Raw genomic sequence first — 22267 nt, 5'->3', positions numbered from 1 at the left:
CTGGTCACCTTGTGAACACGATCAATTAGCTTGCTGCTCTGATTCTAAATCACCAAGTTATGCCCTGTCTGTCTGTCTGTCTGTCTGTCTGTCTCTGTCTGTCTGTCGCTCTCTCTCACCTCTATTTTTGCTTTGTTCTTGCTCTGCATATGCTTGTTGTCTCAACGTTGTTCTCACATCCACTTGTTGCCTGTACCTACTGTACTAACCCAAACCCAAAAGAAATTAAGAGATAAAGAGAGAAATAGAGAAAGGAAGAAAGAAAGAGAGGCATGCGGAGATCACAGTTTAACCACCTAAGCCCTCTATACTAAGTAAAACGGACCTGAGTTGCAACTGTACTTGGTATGCTCAGTTTTTCACTCTACATCATCAAATCTCTTCGGCAAAAATAGCAGTGCGATATCTGAGTCACGTTGCAAAGTGTTGTGAGCTTGTAGATCTGGCAAACGTTCCCCCCAAGAATAGGGATGCTGGGGTTAATGGGATGCTCCGAAAGGCGGTTGGTTTACCTTTTCATTAAAGCAGTGTTTCCCAAACGTTTTAACTCATCAAAATTAGACATCAAATTTCTCTTTTGGGTCTTGAGCTAAAAAGTTTGGGAACCACTGTCCTCGACTCCTCGGTGGGTGGGAAGGTACTTTACCCCATGCGTCAATTTAATTAAAGGAAGCTATTAATAAACAAAGGTAAATCACTTTGATGAACACCTATCGAGCCACATCTCTCTCCAGGAATCTGATTAACAGAGAAAGACAAAAATAATTGGCTACTAAAAAAAAACACGCACTCACGCACGCACGCACGCACGCACACACGCACACGCGCACGCACACACGCACACACGCACACACACACACACACACACACACACACACACACACACACACACACAAATCAAGACCTCTTTGAGTTTTGAGGACAAAGCCGACTGTGCTCAAAGCAGCATGACAGGATTTGTTTTTCTCGTTTATGGATTTATTTATTTCTTTCTTCATTTTCCCATTCATCATATTACGATACTGGTATCCTAATTTGCTATGATTTATATATTTTTTAAATTTATTTTGTCATTTTTGTTCTCCCCTCTCCCCCCCTGTCCTGTTGTGTTTCTAGCTTGAGTTGTGGAAAGCTTGTCCCTCCTGACAAGCCTCCAGAGCCTGACACCAGGTAAACTTCCTACAGTACATAGTCTGCTCTGCTGCTCTGGCTTCAGCATTTCTTCCCATAACCCATTAAGACCGGGAACGCATCTGTGTGTCATTTTAAGATGTCTTTGGCTATTCAAAAATAGCAGATCTACAAGCTTGTAGATCTGCTATTTTTGAAAAATCGTGAAAATGTGTGCAAATCTTTGAATATATATATATTATAAAGTGAACATTTTTAACTCAAATCTTTGCTTCTGGGGGATTCTACAAATGTCTTCTAAATCCTAACAGTTTTCTTCTTTTTTTTTTACTTATGTTGCTATAATATCAGTGGTTCTCAAACTTTTTTCATGTCAAGGACCCCATAAATGATATGTATTTCAGCAGACCCCCCCCTCCCCCCCCTCCATCTCAAAATATGTTGTTCAAGGGACCCCCAGAAGCAAATATTTGAGTAAAAAAATTATATATACAATATATAAGATTTGCACACATTTTCACGATTTTGTTTAAAATATTGCCAAAGAAATCTAAAGAATTACACAGATACGTTAAATTAATATGTATTTTGGACGCGGACCCCCATCTGAATATGAAATTGGTTCAATCGATTTTGATGCTGTATTCATTTATTTTGATGGGGACCCCCTGGAACCCCCCTCAAGGACCCCTGGGGGGGTCCCTGGACCGCACTTTGAAAACCTCTAAATTTATAGCCTGTTATTTTATATCAGTGGTTCTCAAAGGGTGGTCCAAGGACCCTCAGGGTTCCTTGAGGGGGTTGAGACTTCCAAATGGACCCTTAAAGGTCTGTAACTTTGAAAGTGTACAAATGTGTTCCATTTGTACACTTTCACAGTTATGGGGTCGTTGAAATTAAAAACTTTGAGAACCACTGTGTACGAATATTTTTTTTTACTTTTCCAGACCTTAAACTTGTGCCAATATGGGGAGAAAAACTCATGGGAAAAAATGCTTCTTAATAATATAGCTTGCAGCTAGTACACTAACAATGGCACCTAGCATTTGTTTTATTTAGTTTTCTTCTTTTTCCGCTAATGTCCAAACTGTTTTAAGATTGTGACAGTGCTCTGCTTAAAAAAAAGACAGAAAAAACGAAAACACAAAATGTCTGCCTACTCTAGCCTGTTAGACAACTTAGTTTCAAGCTCTGTTCATCTTTCATAACTGGTTCCGTCCGTCTTATTCCATCTTTTCCTGATACTAACTGGGTTCTCAGACTGTGTGTGACTGTCCTGTTGTGTTTCTAGCTTGAGTTGTGGATTACTTGCCCCTCCTGGCAAGCCTCCAGAGCCTGACACCAGGTAAACCTCCTACAGTATAGTCTGCTCTGCTGCTCTGGCTTCAGCATTAACTTTGACTGTGTATGATTTTTTTTTTTACTTTTCCAGACCTTAAACTTGTGCCAATATGGGGAGAAAAACAAGGCTTCTTATATAGCTTGCAGCTAGCACACTAACATTGGCATCTAGCATTTTCTTATTGTTCCGCTTATGTCCAAACTGTTTAAAAATTGCGACAGTGCCCTGCTTAAAAAAAGTCTAGCATTTTAAGCTTTGTTTCAAGCTCTGTTCATCTTTCATAGCTGGTTCCATCTGTCTGGGTTTCAGACTGTGTATTGAATTGCCAAATGATCTTCCTGCACAGCTAATGCAAAACATAAATAAAACAAAACGGTAGAGAAAGATGAATGTGCCTGCCATCTGATCTGTCTGCATTGGATGGCTGGTAAAAAGAAACACAAAAAATGTCCTTGGTGATTCAATTCAATTCAATTCAAGTGATTGATAACTCGGTGTGTAATTTAGAATGAACTGACATGCTGTTACCATCTGAATCCAATAGATAATTTCCCCTTGGCTGAGGTTTGTATTTGCTCTTACACGATGACATCTCATGCACTCTCATGCATCAAAGAATGACTACCACTGTGCTTCAGACACTTGTGAACAGTGGTGTAAAGTACAGTTACTCAAGTATTGTACTTAAGTAAGATTTTGAGTGTTTCCAATTTTCAGTACTTTTACTTCTACTCCACTACATCTCAGAGGCAAATAGCCTATTGTACTTTTACTCCACTACAATTATTAGACAACTTTAGTCACCAGTTACTTTGCAGATATAAATTATTACATTATAAAACATACATTAACCACTTTAGCACTATTTTATACCTTGGCTATTTGAAAATAGCCGATGTGACGCGTTGTGAGCTTGTAGATCTGCTATTTTCAAACATTTTAGTACTTTTACTTTTGGTACTTTAAGTACATTTTGATACCAATACTTTTGTACTTTTACTCAAGTAACATTTTGAATTCCGGACTTTTACTTGTAACATTGCAGTATTGATACTTTTACTTAGGTAAAATAATGTAGTACTTTTTCCACCACTGCTTGTAAATCGTTGTATTGAACTGGTTATGCTTTGTTATGGTAAACTACCCTTAAAGCCAATGATCATATTAACCCCGTTGAAGGTAGATCTGTGTGATTATATTGCTGTTGTTTGGAATTAAGAGTTGCAGTAATAATTAAGTATACCTGTAGTAGTTTTGGGAGTGGTAATATACAGTACAAGTAAAGTACTGGTAGAGCAGTACTAATGGTAGACCTAGTCATAATAAATGTGTATTAGAACATGTATAGTAGCTCCGTTTAGAATCGCACTCTCCGCTATGAGCTCCGCTATGAGGTTCAGCTGCGTCAAAGCTGCGTTGAACGCAGCGGAACCTCATCTCGGAGCTAATAGCAGAGTGTGAGGTTCCAAACGGAGCTATAGAACAAGTAGTCATAATAGTAGGACCAGTAAAAGTCCGGAATTCAAAATTTACTTGAGTAAAAGTACAAAAGTGTTGGTTTCAAAATGTACTTAAAGTACCAAAAGTAAAAGTACTAATTATGCAGAATGTCCCATTTCAAGTTTTCAAATGAATAAAAATCTTTTGAAAATTGATCGGCTATTTTCAAATGGCCGAAATGTATATAGGGCTAAAGTGGTTAATGGATGTTTTGTAATAATAATCAAAATCTACAAAGTAACTAGTAACTAAAGTTTTCAAATAAATGTAGTGGAGTAAAAGTACAATATTTGCCTCTGAGATGTAGTGGAGTAGAAGTAAAAGTATTGGAAATTGGAAATACTCAAGTAAAGTACAAAATTTTACTTAAAAAGTACATAAGTAAATGTACTTAGTTACTTTCCACCACTACATAATAGTAGGACCAGTCGTCATAGTGAGACTATGTAAGTAGTATGTAGTAAGACTAGTTCTCATAGTAGTAATACGCCATAGTAGCAAGAAGACTATATTGTAGTTGTCATAGTAGTAAGACTTGTTGTCCTTGTAGTCAGACTAGTTGTCAAGTAAAGCTTACTAGTTGTCATAGAAGGATTAGCAGTCATAGTAGAACTAGTAGTCATAGTAGTAGGACCAGTAGTGTTTGAAGTGCTTTATTGTTTCCTCAAGAGGAATTTCCGAAGGAAATCCCTCTTCTGGAAGCAGATAACACAACAAAGCACTAGGACACCGCTCAAATAGAACAGAATGAGGCAGTAACATCACTCACAGACCAGTTAAATCACACAGTAAATAAACATTAATGTCCACAGAACGCTCGAAAAAAGAGACAAATATCCAGGGGGAGGGCAAACTGTGTTGTGTTCGTCCTATCCTATAGGGCAGTTTGATCCTGGCTTCAGTGGCTGAATGATGGTCAGTCTCAGCGGAGCTCTCTGTCCAGTTTAATCATTGTGTCACTGAAGTGCCGAACAAACGGTGCCGTCAACAGCAGTGGTGGACAAAGTACTCAACTCCAGTACTTGAGTCAATAGTATAGATACTCCTCCTGGTCAAATACTACTCGACTACAAATGTTGCAATTGCTCTGTCAAATTTGTACTTGAGTTAACGGGCTGGAGTACTTGCTTTAAAAAAAATACTTAAAAGTATAAGTATTCAGAAGTACATTCTTTTCAAAAAATATGATAGTGAAAATAGCAGATCTATGTGAGCGTTTTGTACTTTAGCTTTTGTGTACTTTTGACTCCACTGCATTTCTAGGAAGGGAAAAGGTACATTATGAATTAACCACTTGATATAGTGAAAATAGCAGATCTGCAAGCTTACAACACTTCGTGATGTGGCATGTTGTGAGCTTGTAGGCCTGCTATTTTCACTATTGATATTTTTTGGATTTCTGTGAAATCTTAGAATTTTGAATGACTTTTGATTTTTTTTTACATTTTAATACAGCATTGCAAATACAAAAGAAAATTAACTTCGTAATTTGTAATTACTTAAAATAAAAACTTTTATATACTTTTTTATTGGGGACAATTAAATAGCATATGGCAAAAGTCATTGCATGTAAAGTCACCCTTTTTTTCTTTTTTCTTTTACACATCACAAAACAAACCAAAAGACAACATGCAGTCCCCCCCAAACAAAGACAACAAGTAAACAGCACAACAAAGCAAAACAGCAACAACGTAATAGAGAATAAATACTAATAAAAAAATATATAATTCAAACAAGGTCATGGGTCACATTGTTCAGTTTTTGTAAACGTAAGTAAGCATGTACTTTTGAACATTTAAGCATTTTAAAAAAACAAGTACTGTACTTTAACTCATATACATTTCACTGAGCAGCTCTCACTTGACTCATGAAGTACTGGGGTTGAATACTTTGTCCACCACTGGATGGAAGAAGGCTCCACCCTGCCCACTTACTGTACAGGGGGTCCCGTCGCTGTAGGCAAGACGGCCTCCACTCAACACGACACACAATCAATTTGCCTGCAATCCACCCACGTAACCACCAAATGGGAGCAATTTCAGGACATCCGGCTCTCAGACAATGGGTCCCTGTTTTGTAATGGCTAAACGCCGTCACTTACCGACATTTTGCACACTGGGACTGGTCTGTGTCAATGGTCAAAGCCCAGACGAAAAGCAATTACACTCTTTAGGCATTTAGCTGATTCTCTTATCTAGAGTGGAACGATGGCAGCAGGAGATTGTAATAGGTTCACCCTGCAGCATTACAAGCAACTAATGGCAAGGAGTATAAAAATATATAATAAAGCTGGGACAAAGTTTAAATGCACAATGTTTAAATTCATGGACTTTGGTTAATCTGATCCTGAATACTTGAGATAGAGGTATAGTTTGTGAAGTCAGAGGGCCGCTCTGTGAATAAATAGTCTGGTAGTTTCTTCCCCTGAATAAATGAAGGCAGAGTTGAACCAAGTGACTACAAAAATGGCAAAATAGCAAATTAGCATAACTGCAATTCAGGGGCACGGTGGCGCAGTCGGTAGTGCTGTCGCCTCACAGCTAGAAGGTCCTGGGTTTGATTCCCGCCGGGGACGCTGTGGGCACTGGGGGTGTGTCTTCTCCTCCGCGTCACCAGCGCCCATACCCTAGGTGGGGTTGGTGAAAGGGCTACTCTGTGTGGAGTTTGCATGTTCTCCCCGTGTCTCCTAGGGTAGTTAATACCCTCACAAAAACATGTAGTAATCCTGGTCACTATACTGCCTCCCCCTGGTCAGCCGGGGCACCTGATGGAGGGGAAGGGAACTGGTTGGAATAACGTGTTCCTTCCACGCGCTACGTCCAACCAGGGAAACTCCCCCCTGTCAGGTGACAAGAAGGTCAGTTGGCTCTCATGCATTGAAGGAGGCATGAGCTCGGCCCTGGCCTCCCTAGGCTGGTGGGGGGAGTGTAGTGCCCAGGATCACTTAGCAAATTGGCACCTGGTGAAAAAAGGGTTACAAAATCGAGGGATCAAAAAAATATTTAAAAAAAGCATAACTGCAATTCACTGCTCTAACTCCTAATCAACTTTTGGTTAAAAAACGTTCCCCATTAAAAGTCAAGTATCGACAAGCTAACTAAGTGTCTTGGCAGCACTGGAGGACTGATATCCTCAGATATCCTCAGGTACCTGACGAAGGCCACATAGGCCCAAACGTTGTTCTTTATTGACCGCTCTATTATTAAATTATGTTGGGAGCGTCAAGACGGTGTGCGGACCTTCTCCTTTTGTTCACAGTTTATCTAGTTTGATCCAGCACCCGTCGAAAATGTTTGGATGTGCGTGCACCTCTTAACCACTGTATCCTCAGTTATACCACAAATTCCGTGGCTGATGGGCTAAGCCATCTAAGAACAGGTTTTGCCTGTATGTCTGTCCCTTCAAAAGTCGACCAATCACAGCCTACATACAGTAAGTAGGCCTAGGTCTATGTGGTTTATTGCCGGTATCGGCCAAGAGCGAGGGTGTCTATCCCCTTTTCTGGCCATAAAATGAATATTAAACCTGGGTTATAGCAGAAATTCTAGGCATACTCTATCAGCGAATCTCTTAAACCAACATTACTCTTGTGAAGCACTTCTTCGCTTACAGGTGTAAGTATTTATAAAGACCGTCACCGCACCAACAGACGTGCCCACAGGCAGCCACCCTGTATAGTGCGGCTTTGCCACTGCGCTGACCACCGCATTTAGATTTGTGCCTATAAAGGGCCCATTTCACAGTAACCTTTTTAAATGAACATTTTATTGTGTATGGGCTGGAAAGCAAGCGATGTTGCCAGAAAAAAAAAACAGGTTTGACGTTAACAGTGCCAGACAGACAGCCCAGGGACCACATAGCAACATCTAAAGAACGGGCACCCATCCCCTGAGCTACACAGAACTGCAGGCAGGCTTGATTAAAAACTCGGCATGCCGTTGTGTGCCCTCCACAACAATAACAAAACAGGTCATTCAGGTAGAATACCAACAGAGCTTACAGTAGATGGAAATGCAAAATGCAGGAATGCCACTATAGGGCAGGCCTGACAATCCATTTTAACCCATTAAGACCGGGAACGCATCTGTGGCTATTCAAAAATAGCAGATCTGCAAGCTCATAGCACGGCACCGAGTGCCGTGCTATGAGCTTGTAGATCTGCTAATTTTTAAACATTTTGAAAATTTGTGCAAATCTTTGAAGATATATATTTTAAAGCAAACATTTGTAACTCAAATCTTTGCTTTTTGGGGGATTCTACAAATGTCTTCTAAAATCCTAACAGTTTTTTGAAAAAACGTATGTTGCTATAATATCAGTGGTGCTCAAACTTTTTCATGTCAAGGACCCCCAAAATTATATATGTATTTGGCCGCGGACCCCATCTCAAAGTATGTTGTTCCAGGGACCCCCCAGAAGCAAAGATTTGAGTGACAAATGTTCGCTTTAATAATATATATATATTCAAAGATTTGCGCACATTTTCACGGTTTCTCTAAAATAGCAGATCTACAAGCTCATAGCGCGGTTCTGCTATTTTTTTAATAGCCAAAGGAATCGAAAAATGACACACAGATGCGTTCCCGGTCTTAATGGGTTAATATACACTGTAGCTGTATCTCTATTTGTAAAAAATTCATCGATGCGCTTCTCCAAAATATTTTTGCTGACACGGAGAGCAGTGATTTTTGTCAAGACTCCGAGAGGACCTTGAACTTTCCTTTTCCTTTACATTAGCTAATGTCCTTCCTACTCGACTGGAGGCACAAAAAAAAATACTTTGATTTGCTCCAATTTGTCAGGGCGAAGTTGGCAGGCCATTTAAACTGGTCAGGCACAGAGGCGTATATCAGCAGAGAGACGCCCAGGGAATAATAGCCGTGATTCATGCAGCAAACTCTCCATTTTGGTCTCACTCTCTTTGTCTCCATCTCTCAGTCTCTCTCTTGTTCTTTATTATTCAAATACAATAGGACTGAAGTCCCGAGCTAAGCGTGCTCTACTGACAGTAGTTAAAGAAAGGATAGACGTGCAGACTCACAGCACACAGTCTCTCTCAACCACTTCAACCCTTTAGTCTTAGAGAACCGTACTTGAGTTACAGCTGTATTTTGACCGTTTTCTTTCGTCTACACCAAATCTCTACAAGCTCACAACGTGTGAGCTTGGCAAATGTTCCCCCCAGAATAGGTATGCTGTGTTTTTTTTTAATTTACCACAGTCTGACAAACGGACGTGTTTCAGCACCTCAGACCTTCATCAGCGTTTGCGTCTCTATTATTTCTCCCATCCCATCCCTGCCCCTCTCTCTCTCTCTCTCTCTCTCTCTCTCTCTCTCTCTCTCTCTCTCTCTCTCTCTCTCTCTCGCTCTAATGGCTTTAACAGAGAGGTTGTGTGTCATGAGGGGGAGGAAGACGGAATGGATGAGATGCAAGGGGTGGCTGATTGGCTGCCTGAAATCATGAATAGATGCAGGGACAGAATCTGCCTTGAAGATTAGCGACTTACTCTCTCATCTCGTGGCACAATCAATCAGAAGGACACACAGAATCAGAATCAGAATCAGTTTTATTGTCACATCACAGGTTTACAAGGTAAAAAAGTGGGTGAAATTCTTTTTTGTACATCGTTCCCATCGCAACGTTAGTTTCCATAGAAAGAAGAGGGGGGGGGAGAAGAAGAGGTTGGGGGGTAAGTGGGAAGGAGATCAAAACAAGAGAGCAACAGAAGGCCAGACAAGTTATCTACATATTTACAAATTACCTGAGATAATAAAAACTAAAAAAAACAACTAAACTAAACTAAACTAAACTAAGGTGCCTGAGCATAGCAGCAATGTATTGTATACTGTGCATGTTATACTTATACTGTGCATGATAGACAATGGACGTTAAGGTGCTTAGAGGAAAAGGAGCACAATAAAAAAAAGACCCAAAAAAAAAAAAGTCAGTGCGTTATTCACGGGATTAAGGTGCAAAAGGTCAGTGCGTGTCCACCTAGAGTGGACTGACCCTAGTATAATCCGCAAGTAGCTCCATGAGAGAGTGCAACAAAAAGTCATTTGTACCTGGTGTAGTCCACAGGTGTGTCCGAGGGGGGGCTAAAGTCCAAGTCATTGTCCCTGGTATAATCCACAGGTGTGTTCAGGAAGAGCCAGAAAAAAGTCTGCGCTGCCTGTTGTCAGGCTGCTGAACAAGGCCTATGCCTCATTCAGGCTTATTCCCCATTCAGCATTCTGACAGCTGCCGGATAGAAACTACACCAGTACCTGGTGGTGGAACTCTTGATACTGCGGTAGAGCCCCTTGCCCGGTCGCGGTCGTTGTAGGGGGTTGAACAGTCTGTGACTTGGGTGGTGCTTGTCCTTGATGATGCGCTTGGCTTTGAGCACGCACCGCTTTTTGTACAGTTCCTGGAGCGCTGGGAGCTCGATTCCCATTATCCGCTCTGCCGATCGCACTACTCGTTGTAGGCTGATCTTTTCTCGGGCACACACGTGTCACACGCACACACAAACAAACAAACACACGTACACACGCGCACACACACACACACACACACACACACACACACACACACACTCACACTCACACTCACACACTCACACACTCACACACACACACACACACACACACACATGCATTATAGTTCACCAAACAGCAGCTTCTCTCTCTCTCTCTCTCTCTCTCTCTCTCTCTCTCTCTCTCTCTCTCTCTCTCTCTCTCTCTCTTTCTCTCTCTCTCTCTCGTTCGACAGTCTAATAGCTCATTACTGTGACGTAAGGACAGAACCTGACATGGTTACTGTGTGAACTCTTTTTTAATGTATTTTGTCCTGCACAACGCAAGCTTTGCTGAGGGTGCACAAACTGTTGTGATGTATGCTGTATATTTTGTTAATTATGGACACTGCTTCATTTTTGTGTGATGTCTTTACCCTGCTGTATCAACGGTACTTTCTCTTGCCCCTGTAACTGTATCTCGGTGTTGATTTTGACTACTACTTAGCTGCATGCGTTGTGAGCTTGTAGATCTCCTATTTTCGGAGAGCAACCAAAGCATGAAATGACTTGTCTTAGTTCTACTGGATCTCTCCTCCAGTAGTACCTTCCTAACATTTTCGTCTAGTTTTTATTCGTTGACGAAATTGGTGATGACTAAAATTAAAATATTTAATTTTAGTCATCATAGCTCAGTTTTTATTAGTTTTTTGGCAGTTAAAAAAAGGTAGTCGATGAACATTTTTCATCACAGTTTTAGTCGACGAAACAAACGCTGCTGTACCTTGACTGTCTGCTGTGCTGACTTTGGCGACTGAATTTCCCTTCGCGGGATCTCTAAAGGTCCTATCTTATCTTATCTCATCTTATGTCTCTCTCTCTCTCTCCTTCCAGGTCGGCCCTCAAGCCTCCGTCAGAACAGGGCAGCAGCAGTGACAAGAAGGAGCGTCCCTTGAGCACCATGAGCGAGGCGTCCAACTACACAGGAGGGTCCGACTACAGCACCTTCCAGGGCAGCCCCGCCACCACCGCTGCCACCAGCACCACCACCACCACCACCGCCACCACAACCTGCCCGTCGTCGTCGTCACGGGTCAGTCGCTGCTCAGTAGGGGTGTGGGGAAAAATCGATTCGAATACGAATCGCGATTCTCATGTTGGACGATTCTGAATCGATTCTCAAAAAAGTATTTTTAGTATTTTTGTATAATGACATTTTTGAGAGGTGGCAAGTTCTGGGCTGAATCGGGGTCTCCTACCGGAAACACAGCCGTTCATCAAATTATTGGGTTAGGAATGCGTCAAAAAAACTAAAAATCTCCATGAATTCAAGGCTTCATGAGGTGTTTAGTTGGAAGTCATTTTTTGGGGTGAGCTATTCCTTTAATGTCTGACTGTACCACGTTCTGTTTACATTTCTGACTAATAAAGCATTGAATCAATAAAAAAAAACAGTCTTATAGGGCGCTGGAGGTGAGACTGAAGTACTCTGTTAGGGCGCGGTCACACCAAAGTTTAATTCTACTCATGCGGGTGGATTCTGCCAATGTTTTCAATGGGAACAGATCGTTTTTTTGTAGAAATCCGCAAATGGCAACAAACTGCTCCGTTCCCATTGAAAAGCATTGGCAGAATCCACCCTCATAGGTAGAATTAAACTTCGGTGTGACCGCGCCCTTACAAGTAAAAGTCCCATATTCCAAATGTTACTCATCATCTATTTATTAAAGTACCAAAATAAAACTACTCAGTTTTCTTTTTTGTAAATGTCAAACTTATTTGAAAATAGCAGATCTACAAGCTCACAACATTGAGCTTATACAGTAGCTTGTAGATCAGCTATTTTCCAACAGCCCAAACATAAGTAGCAACTAAAGATTTCAAATAATTGTAGTGGAGTAAAAAGTACAATATTTACTTGTTGTAGCAGTTTAGAAATGGAAATACTTGAGTAAAACAAAACTACAGTACTGTACCTCAAAGCTTTGTACTGTACAGTACTTGAGTAAATGTACTTATAGTTACTTTCCACCACTGCGCATTGTGACCAATGGTTTCCATCTGTCAACCACTTTCAGCATTTAATGACTTTTCCCCCCTGAATTCTGTCCATTATGCTATAGCATAATTACTGAGTTATTCACCATCCAGGAAGGGCTACCTTAGTCTGACAGTTATATACAGGTCACTGCAGCTGTGTATTATACAGTGTGTAGACTAGAAACCTCTTATCTCCATATTTCAACTGTTTGTGTTTTTTCGTAAATTAACGGTCTACTTGATCATACTACAGCGTCCAGTGGTGGAAAGTAACCAAGTACATTTACTTAAGTGCTGTACTTAAGTACAATTTTGAGGTATTTGTACTTTACTGGAGTATTTACAATTTTCAATACTTTTACTTCTACTCCACTACGTCTCAGAGGCAAGTATTGTACTTTTACTCCACTACAATTATTTGAAAACTTTAGTTACTAGTTACTTTTTTGGTTTTGATTATTATTACAAAACATACATTAACCACTTCAGCCCTATATACATTTCGGCCATTTGAAAATAGCAGATCTACAACCTCACAATGCGTCGCATCGCGACGCATTGTGAGCTTGTAGATCTGCTATTTTCAAAATATTTTTTTATTCATTCTATACATTTGAAAACTTGTGAAACGGGACATTCTGCCTAATGAGTTTTACTCGAGTCAATTTTGAATTCCGGACTTTTACTTGTAACAGAGCATTTCTACAATGCAGTACTGCTACTTTTACTTAAGTAAAACATTTGAGTACTTTTTCCACCACTGACAGCGTCACACAAAAGCATCAAAAGTAGCAGATCCACAAGCTCGAACCGCGGCGCGGTGTAGATCTGCTACTTTTGCTGTTTTTGACTTTGAATACTGAAAAGTTACCGTCTTGGACACATTGTACTGTACGAGGTTTCCACCCGACAGAGACTTCTCATCAATTGTTAATGAAGCAGGCAGGATAAATATGCATGCTTAGATCAAAATGATGGTTATGTGCTTTATAAATAAGTGATGCCACACTTCTGCTTACACTGACCAAAAGAAAGTATAACACCGTACATTTTGTTATGTATTCATGAGCCGCCATTATTTATGGCCGAGCTAACAGTACAGCGTGTGGGTCTGTTGTGCACAGAACATACCAGAAAACTGCAGGCACACACCCACACACTTCCATCCACAAAGAGTGCATTTAGATAAAGACTGTGGTGGAAAGTGACTAAGTACGTTTACTTAATTGTACTTTTTTTTACTTTACTTACTTAAGTACAGTACTTACAGAACTACTTTCTGTCATTTTTGTTTCTACTCCATTACATCTCAGATGCAAATAATTTTACTTTTTACTCCACAACAATTATATGACAGCATTAGTCACAAGTTACTTTATAGATTTAGATTATTATTACAAAACATACATTAAACATTATTTCATACTTCGACTATTCAAAAATAGCCGATCTACAAGCTCACAGTGAGTCACAATGCACCAATGTTGTGGGCTTGTAGATCAGCTATATTTGAAAGATTTTGACAATAATGAGTACTTTTACCTTTGGTACTTTAGGTGTTATTTTGATGCAGATTTTGATACTTTTTGTACTTTTACTCATGTAACATTTTGAACAGAAGCCCTTTACTCGTAACAGAGTATTTCTACATTGTGGTAATGCTGCTTTTACTTAAGTAAAAGATCAGAGTACTTCTTCCACCACTGGATAAAGACTTTATGAGGTGGGCAGCATAAATAAAGCGTTAACAACCACTCTGGCTTTGGTTTGCTGTGACAATCAGAGATAATGTCCAGAGTGAATGTTTTCAATATAACTAACACAGTGTGTTGATCTGTCTGAAAATCACACAGAAAGCATCCAGGCAGACGCTGTACAAATAGCCACTTACATGACTCATACAGGGATCAGGGTTTTTCAATTTTGGTTAAAAAAAAATATACATATATTCCCCAATATATCCATTTGTGTAAGGACAATTTAATGTAAAAATGAATAGTAAAAATAGCAAATCGACGATTTTCGCGATTCGTCATACATCAAAGTGTATAGGGCACACTGTAAGTGGTTAAAATGTATTGATGAACATGGTGATGGCTTTATATTCCTTTTCCATCATTTTGTCAAATTTATTTTCTCCAGTGCTGTACCTTTATAAACATTTAAACAATTACCTATGCTAAAATGTCTGTTTTAAACACCACAGTAGTTATGTTTTACTGTTGCCTGTGTTCTATTCTTGAGTCCATATATTCAGCTTTATTTGAGTATTTATTGGGCTGTTGACATTTTGAAGTTAATACTTAAATGCTGTGGGTATATTTTTCCCATGTTTGACCACAATGGAACCTCTTAGTTCCGCAGACTTCAGTCAAATTCAGTAAATTGCCTCACCAATTACCTCATCAGCCTCATGAGGTAATTATTGGCAATTGCCATTGTTGGCTATAGACCCATGCTGTAAAAGTCCAGTGTTACTGCATTCAGAACTATCCGTGCTGCGTCTACGTTTTGCTCACATGAACATTATTTGTCTGTGTGTTTCTGCAGCCCTCCAGGTCTTCCAAAAAGGTTCACAATTTTGGAAAGAGGTCCAATTCCATCAAGAGAAACGCCAATGCACCGGCGGTAAAGAGCAACTGGCTATACAAACAGGTACGGGAGAGCAGCTTTAGGCTTTTTCCTTTCATGCGTGAGGCATTGACAGTGTTCCTGCAATTTTCTTTTCATACCACGGGAGAGAACAGAATGTGTGTGTGTGTGTGTGCGTGTGTGCGTGCGTGTGTGCGTGCGTGCGTGTGTGCGTGTGCGTGTGGGTTTCAGAAGAGGTACCTTTGCTGTCATGGTGAATGCTGTGTAGGAGTTTTTTTGTGCATATTAGGGCATATTGGTTCCGAGACGTTTTCAGCTGAGACCCAAAAGAACAATTTGGTGTCTCGCCGGGACCCTAACTTACAAAAATACATTATGCAATATTACCAATTTTTAAGCTCTAGGGAGGGCAGGGCGAAAAGAATAATGTCAAAGAGAACATACAAAATCTGGATATCTACATACGCATAGCTTAAGACCAACAGATACAGTATGCACATGAGGTTAAGCATAAGAAAGTGTGTGTGAAAGTGCTAACACATTGGCAGGTCCACATAGCAGCATACAGCCGCAGTATGTATGTGCTATCTGATTATATAAGGTGCAAAAAAAAAAAACCTAGGGCAGAAACTTTACAGCTAAAAGAAAATCCACATGGCAGATCCACAGGGAACACATTGTCCGCCCAGACTAGAGGAACATATCGTTGCTGACGGGCAGAAACCTTGCATCACCGTAATTCAATGTATGTATTGTACTTCATACAACAGTGTCGCACAAAAGTAGTGAAAATAGCAGATCTACAAGCTCACAGAGCCTCGCAAATGGTTTTAAAAGGAACTGTTTTGGAGACACAACATCAAACGCTGGCTGTCCAAAACCCTTTGGAACTCCAGAACAATGCCGTTTGCACCGTCAGGCTCGGCTTGACCGAACGCCAAGCCGATACAGCCTGTGGGCTCAGGCTGCTTTTGCTTATTAACTTCCAACCACCCCCGCTCAATGCAAAGTTGAGCAATTTCCTCTCCCTGCCAACTTGCACCGCGGGTCAATTTGTCAATTGGGTGGCTGGACCTGCAAAGCGGCGCCCCGGTCCCCCTGGAAGACAACCCCATTATGGGGTATGTTGGCCACCGTTACAGTTTCCAACAGCGGACAAAAGCATGATGTCGATATCCTCTGTCTCTTATCCCTGCATCTTGTCTGGCTCGCTGCATTCAGGCTGAGAGCAGCATTGATTCGTACTTCACACTCTGAATAACCCCCCCCCCCCCCCCCCACACACACACACACATTTGAATTCTTCTATTTGGATCTGCACAAGAAGTGCATACGTAATAGATCCAAACACTGATCGGAAGAAGGTTACATTATGGTCAAACCAGATACAGCTAATTTACACATGCTTATTATAGTAGGGGGTACTAAGCACAAAAAATGGCCAAATCGTTACGCGGCGGATAAAAGCATGAAATTTGATACAGATGTCCCTTGGGTCATCCTAAAACATCCTAGAAGGGGTGCCCAAAAAAATCTCAAACAGGAAGTGAGTTATGGACAAAATTCAAAATGGCCACCTAAACTGTTGACCGTTGACTCAAAAGACACCAAAAGAATCTCCAAAAAGCATAACATTTGGCACATATGTCCCTTGGGTCATCCTAAGACATCCTAGAAGGGGTGCCCAAAGGAATCTGAAACAGGAAGTGAGTTATGGACTAAATTGAAAATGGCCGCCTAGTGTTGTCGATTGACTCAAAAGACAACTAAAGAATCTCATAAAAGCATACAATTTGGCACACATGTCCTTTTGGTCATCCTAAGACATCCTAGAAGGGGTGCCCAAAAAAATCTTAAGCAGGAACTGAGTTATTGACAAAATTGAAAATGGCCGCCTACAGTGTTATCCATTGACTCAAAAGACAACTAAAGAATCTCATAAAAGCATACAATTTGGCATACATGTCCCTTGGGTCATCCCAAGACATCCCAGAAGGGGTGCCCAGAAAAATCTTAAACAGGAAGTGAGTCATTGACAAAATTGAAAATGACCGTCTACAGTGTTGTCGATTGACTCAAAAGACAACTAAAGAATCTCATAAAAGCATACAATTTGGCATACATGTCCCTTGGGTCATCCTAAGACATCCTAGAAGGGGTGCCTGAAATTATCTGAAACAGGAAGTGAGTTATTGACTAAATTGAAAATGGCCGTGTACAGTGTTGACAGACGATGCAAAAGAAAAAATAATCTCATATAAAAGCATGAAATTTGGTACAAATGTCCCTTGGGTGATCTGAATGCATCCTAAGGGGTGCCAAAAAAAGTTTTAATAGTCTCTCAATGGAAAACACTTCTCCCACACGGGCTGCACTGCTACAATATTCAAATCGAGCAGCCAATCTGGCATTTGGTCCAGAAGCCTGAAAGCTATGCAATCTCTACCATCTCCTGACAAATATGGATGGATTAAAGTCGCTGATTCGTGGACACCTTTATGGACACTCTTGCCAGAGGCTGCTTAAGTTTGTAGAGAACTCAAGTGTGGCGGCAAAGCTGAGCCCTTCTGTTCAAGAAAGTGTAGATGCCGGGATGCTGGGTTACCTTGCAGAGCATTATGCCAATGTGCTGGTAATTGCGAAATGGCACACATGAATACATGTACTAGTTACTAAACACTAATCACAAAAAAACAGTAATGATCAAGAAGAAAATACATGAGAAGAGCGTAAAACAAGCAAGAAGATGTAGAGTGCAAAATAAATAAGATGCAGAGAGTAAAATAAGAATATGCAGAGTAAGATAAGATGCAGAGTAAAATAAATAAGAATATGCAGAGAGTTATATAAATAAAGAAGATTCAAAGAGTACAATAAAAAAAGAATGCAGAAAGTAAAATGAATAAGTGATGTAGAAATGAAAACAGAAGGTAGACTACAAAATACGGCAGGTTATGCACTGCATAACCTGTCGTATTGAGTCTGCATAATATGCAGACTGCCATGGTCAACTGTTTAAACAGCCATTTAGAATTTCTTCAACATGGTCCCTTCCTAAAAAGTTTAATAAACAAGCAAATAAATAACCTCTTCTAGGATATATTAAGAAGCACTCAATGTACGTACCAAATTATACACTTTTATGACGTCCCTTTATGTTTTCTTTTGTGTCAACTGCTTTAGGCGGTCACTTCCTGTTTAAAACCTTTTTGGGCACCCCTTGTAGGATGCGTTCAGATCACCCAAGGGACATTTGTACCACATTTCATGCTTTTATGAGATTCTTTAGGTATCTTGCATCATCTTTCAACACTGTAGGCGGCCATTTTCAATTTAGTCAATAACTCACTTCCTGTTTCAGATTATTTTGGGCACCCCTTCTAGGATGTGTTAGGATGACCCAAGGGACATATGTGCCAAATTGTATGCTTTTTGGAGATTCTATAGGCTTTTTGAGTCAATCGCCAGCACTGTAGGCGGCCATTTTCAATTTAGTCAATAACTCACTTCCTGTTGAAGACTTTTTTGGGCACCCCTTCTAGGATGTCTTAGGATGACCCAAGGGACATGTGTGACACATTTTATACTTTTTGGAGATTCTTTAGTTGTCTTTTGAGTCAATCGACAACACTAGGCGGCCATTTTCAATTTGGTCAATAACTCACTTCCTGTTTCAGAATTTTTTGGGCACCCCTTCTAGGATGTCTTAGGATGACCCAAGGGACATGTGTGCCACATTTTATGCTTTTTGGAGATTATTTTGGTGTCTTTTGAGTCAACGGTCAACAGTTTAGATGGCCATTTTGGATTTTGTCCATAACTCACTTCCTGTTTAAGATTTTTTTGGGCACCCCTTCTAGGATGTTTTAGGATGACCCAAGGGACATCTGTATCAAATTTCATGCTTTTATCCGCCGCGTAACGATTTTTCACTTAGTACCCCCTACTATTAACACACAGAGGGGAGAAAAGACACACACACACACACACACACACACACACACACACACACACACACACACACACACACACACACACACACACACACACACACACACACACACACACACACACACACACACACCACCCCTGCCAAGGCTGGCTGTTGCCTCAAAAGGAAAGGCTGCGACTACCTGTCAGCCAGAAACCTTGCATCTCCATATTTCAACTTTTTTACCTTTAGGCAGAAACCTCGTATCTCCATATTTCTTGCTTGTGACTACCGTAAATAATAACTACATTGGATCCGGGGGTTCTTCCCCGTCCTAAAACCTAACGTTTTTTGGGACATACAAGGTTTCCTCCCGACAGCAACGATATTCCCCTTTACAGACCATTATATCTGTACAATCGCTTGACAATATCAGTGGCAACGGCAGAGCGAGTAAACTGTGCTGAACTTGTTATTGTTGCGGTTGTAGCGAGCGGGCGGGCGGGCGGGCATGAAAAGCCGCAGTCATTACCGCGGCAGAGGGAGCGGGTGGGAGCACAGTACAGAGAACAAAGGAGGAAAACCTTCGCCCCAAGCAGGAGGAAAGCAAATTTGTCACCGAGTTATTAAGAGATAAAACAGAGCAATTTGTCTCAGGGGAGGAGATTTAAGCTGGCTAATAGAAGCCGCATGAAGGAGAGGCAAGTCAGAGACACCCAATATAAGAAAGAAATATGACACGAGAGGAGAGGAAGAAGATGAGGTTTTTAAAAAATAAATAAAAAAAGAGGAAAAGAATGTGTGAGAAGACGAAAGGAGTGAAAGTGTTAATCATTACCCTTTGACTGATGTCAAAAGTGACTACAATAATGCACACAATAATCAGATTATTGACTATAGTCTGATTATGGCAATAGTTCAAGTAATAGTTCAAGTAAGTTCAAGTAAGTAAGGCCGATGTTTGTATAATGCTCCCCTTTTCATGTAAATAATGTATCATTTGATTTAATTGTATTATTGGGGATTTTTTTTGGGGGGGGGGCAGGGAGAGCAAGGAGAAAAAGCAGTCAAACAGTAAATAGAAACATGTCATGGATAGGCACAAATCTAAGATATCTACATGTATACACACAGCATAACCCAGCATGTACATGAGGTTAGACATACTGTAGGGTTATAGGCACAAAGGTGGTAGCACTGCGGTAGGTCCACAAAGCAGCAGCTATGTGCATGAGATTAGACATTTGGTGCGAAAGAGAGAAAGCCAGATAAACATATAGCCTATAGTGCAGGTGCACTTGCGCACACAAACACACATGCATGCGCAATTGTGTTTTTCAGACATGTTAACCACTTATTTGTTTGTCTGTCTGTCTGTCTGTCTGTCTGTCTGTCTGTCTGACTGACGTCATGTGTTGTGTCACTCCAACAGGACAGTGCAGGCATGAAGCTATGGAAAAAGAGGTGGTTTGTTCTGTCGGACATGTGCCTCTTCTATTACAGAGGTGAGGTGCTAAAACACGCACACACGCACGCACACACACACACGCACGCACGCACGCACACAGTGTTGTATTATTACACTTGGACATCAACATTTTAGGTCGGGATTTTATGAATGCCATGGTGTAAAGTAACTAAGTACAAAGCAAATATTGTACATTTACTCCACTACAATTATTTGAAAACTTTAGTTACTAGTTACTTCGTAGATTTTGATTATTATTACAAAACATACTGTAACCACTTCAGCCCTATATACATTTTGGCCATTTGAAAATAGACGATCTACAAGCTCACAATTCGTCGTGATGCTCTACTTTTGGTTCTTTAAGTACATTTGATACCAATACTTTTATACTTTTACTCAAGTACATTTTGAATTCCGGACTTTTACTTGTAACAGACTATTTCTACATTGCAGTATTACTCTTGTTTTGCGACAACTCAGGTGGTAATGAGTACGCTGCAGGTCCAACGTCCCCTCCAGCGTACTCATTAACCACCACCACATTTTTTTATTTTTTAAATTTTTCTTTAGCCCTGGCTCATCTCTCGTAAATCCCGGAGAGTTTTCCCATCTCCATAAAATTGGCAAATTAAGCGCTCCCTGAGCGCAATCAGCAGCGTTTTTTCATGATGCACCCGGAGGAGAATTGGATGTTTATTGGCTTAGCAAACCAGAGATGAGCGGGGGGAGAGAGAGAGAGAGAGAGAGGGGGGGGAGGAGAGGGGGGGGAGGAGGGGGGGGGTCCTCAGAAAGTATAGTGACGTGCTTGGTTTCCTGATAACAACCTTTTCTCAATCGGTTCCTCTCATTCACCTCACTCTCACTTTGGCTGCTGTCACTCACACCTGTGGCGTAGATCAGGGGTCTTCAACAGGTTGTTATTATATATCTATCTCCCTGCTTAATGTTAATTAATGGTTAATGATGGTTGTCTAAATTGTGCTGAGCAGGAAGAAAAATGTAGCAGAGCCTGAACGCCAAGATCATCCACACTTGTATTCTCATTCTATAATATTGGTTCAATCTATTCGGTCTATAATGGTTCAATCTATTCGTGAGTTATCTGACTGAACTACATTTCTGGACCAGCCCAGAGATCTTGGTGAATCCAGTACAATGTTGAAGAACCAACGTGCTCAACCCACAAAAACAAACTTCTTTTAGTTCAACCCGGCGATGGATCAATCCATATAGCGTCCGCTTTCCTCAGCCATTCCTCAGTGGGCCTGGCACGGCAGCTACTGAGGAAGGCAGCCAAAACATTTGGCTGCAAACAAAATGCACATCATGTGGTTTTCAAAGATGTTATAAATAAAAAAAGGAAACGTATTTCCTGATAGTCGATTATATTGAATTTCTTTTAAATCCGGTACAATACCTTGAAAACAAAAAATCTGTGTTCTTCTTCCACTGCTGCCTCTCTCTCTCTCTCTCTCTCTCTCTCTCTCTCTCTCTCTCTCTCTCTCTCTCTCTCTCTCTCTCTCTCTCTCTCTCTCTCTCTCTCTCTCTCTGACTCTACCTCAATAATTCATCAGCAGATATTATGGGGGGAAAGCTTGCAGAGCAGCTTGTATAGCAGCTTGGTTAGAGCAAACAGCCGGGCTCCACTTGAGGCTTTGGTGTAGGTTTTTGCTGCAGTCGGTGCGGCGTGTTTCCATGTCGGTGCGGCGTGTTTCCATCTCGCCGCGCCTTTCAGACCGTTTGCTCTGATCAAAGGAACGTC

The 22267-nt window shown here is 40.8% G+C and overlaps 1 protein-coding gene across 3 annotated transcripts in view; it reads left to right on the top strand.

Moving 5' to 3' along the window:
- Positions 1–22267, top strand: part of plekha5 (pleckstrin homology domain containing, family A member 5) — a 244863-nt gene that overhangs the window by 164754 nt on the left and 57842 nt on the right. For all 3 annotated transcript variants that reach the window (XM_080420663.1, XM_080420662.1, XM_080420664.1), the window contains exons 5-9: positions 1117–1170; positions 2423–2476; positions 11366–11564; positions 15062–15166; positions 20467–20539. In XM_080420663.1, coding sequence (XP_080276789.1) covers positions 1117–1170; positions 2423–2476; positions 11366–11564; positions 15062–15166; positions 20467–20539 — 485 coding nt within the window. The remainder of the gene's footprint in view (positions 1–1116; positions 1171–2422; positions 2477–11365; positions 11565–15061; positions 15167–20466; positions 20540–22267) is intronic.

This window comes from Gymnoscopelus braueri (assembly GCF_963280865.1).
Source record: "Gymnoscopelus braueri genome assembly, chromosome: 23".
NCBI classification, from domain to species: Eukaryota; Metazoa; Chordata; class Actinopteri; order Myctophiformes; family Myctophidae; genus Gymnoscopelus; species Gymnoscopelus braueri.
The sequence above is the reverse complement of the archived record's forward strand: the minus strand, read 5'-3'. Positions and strand labels throughout refer to the sequence as shown.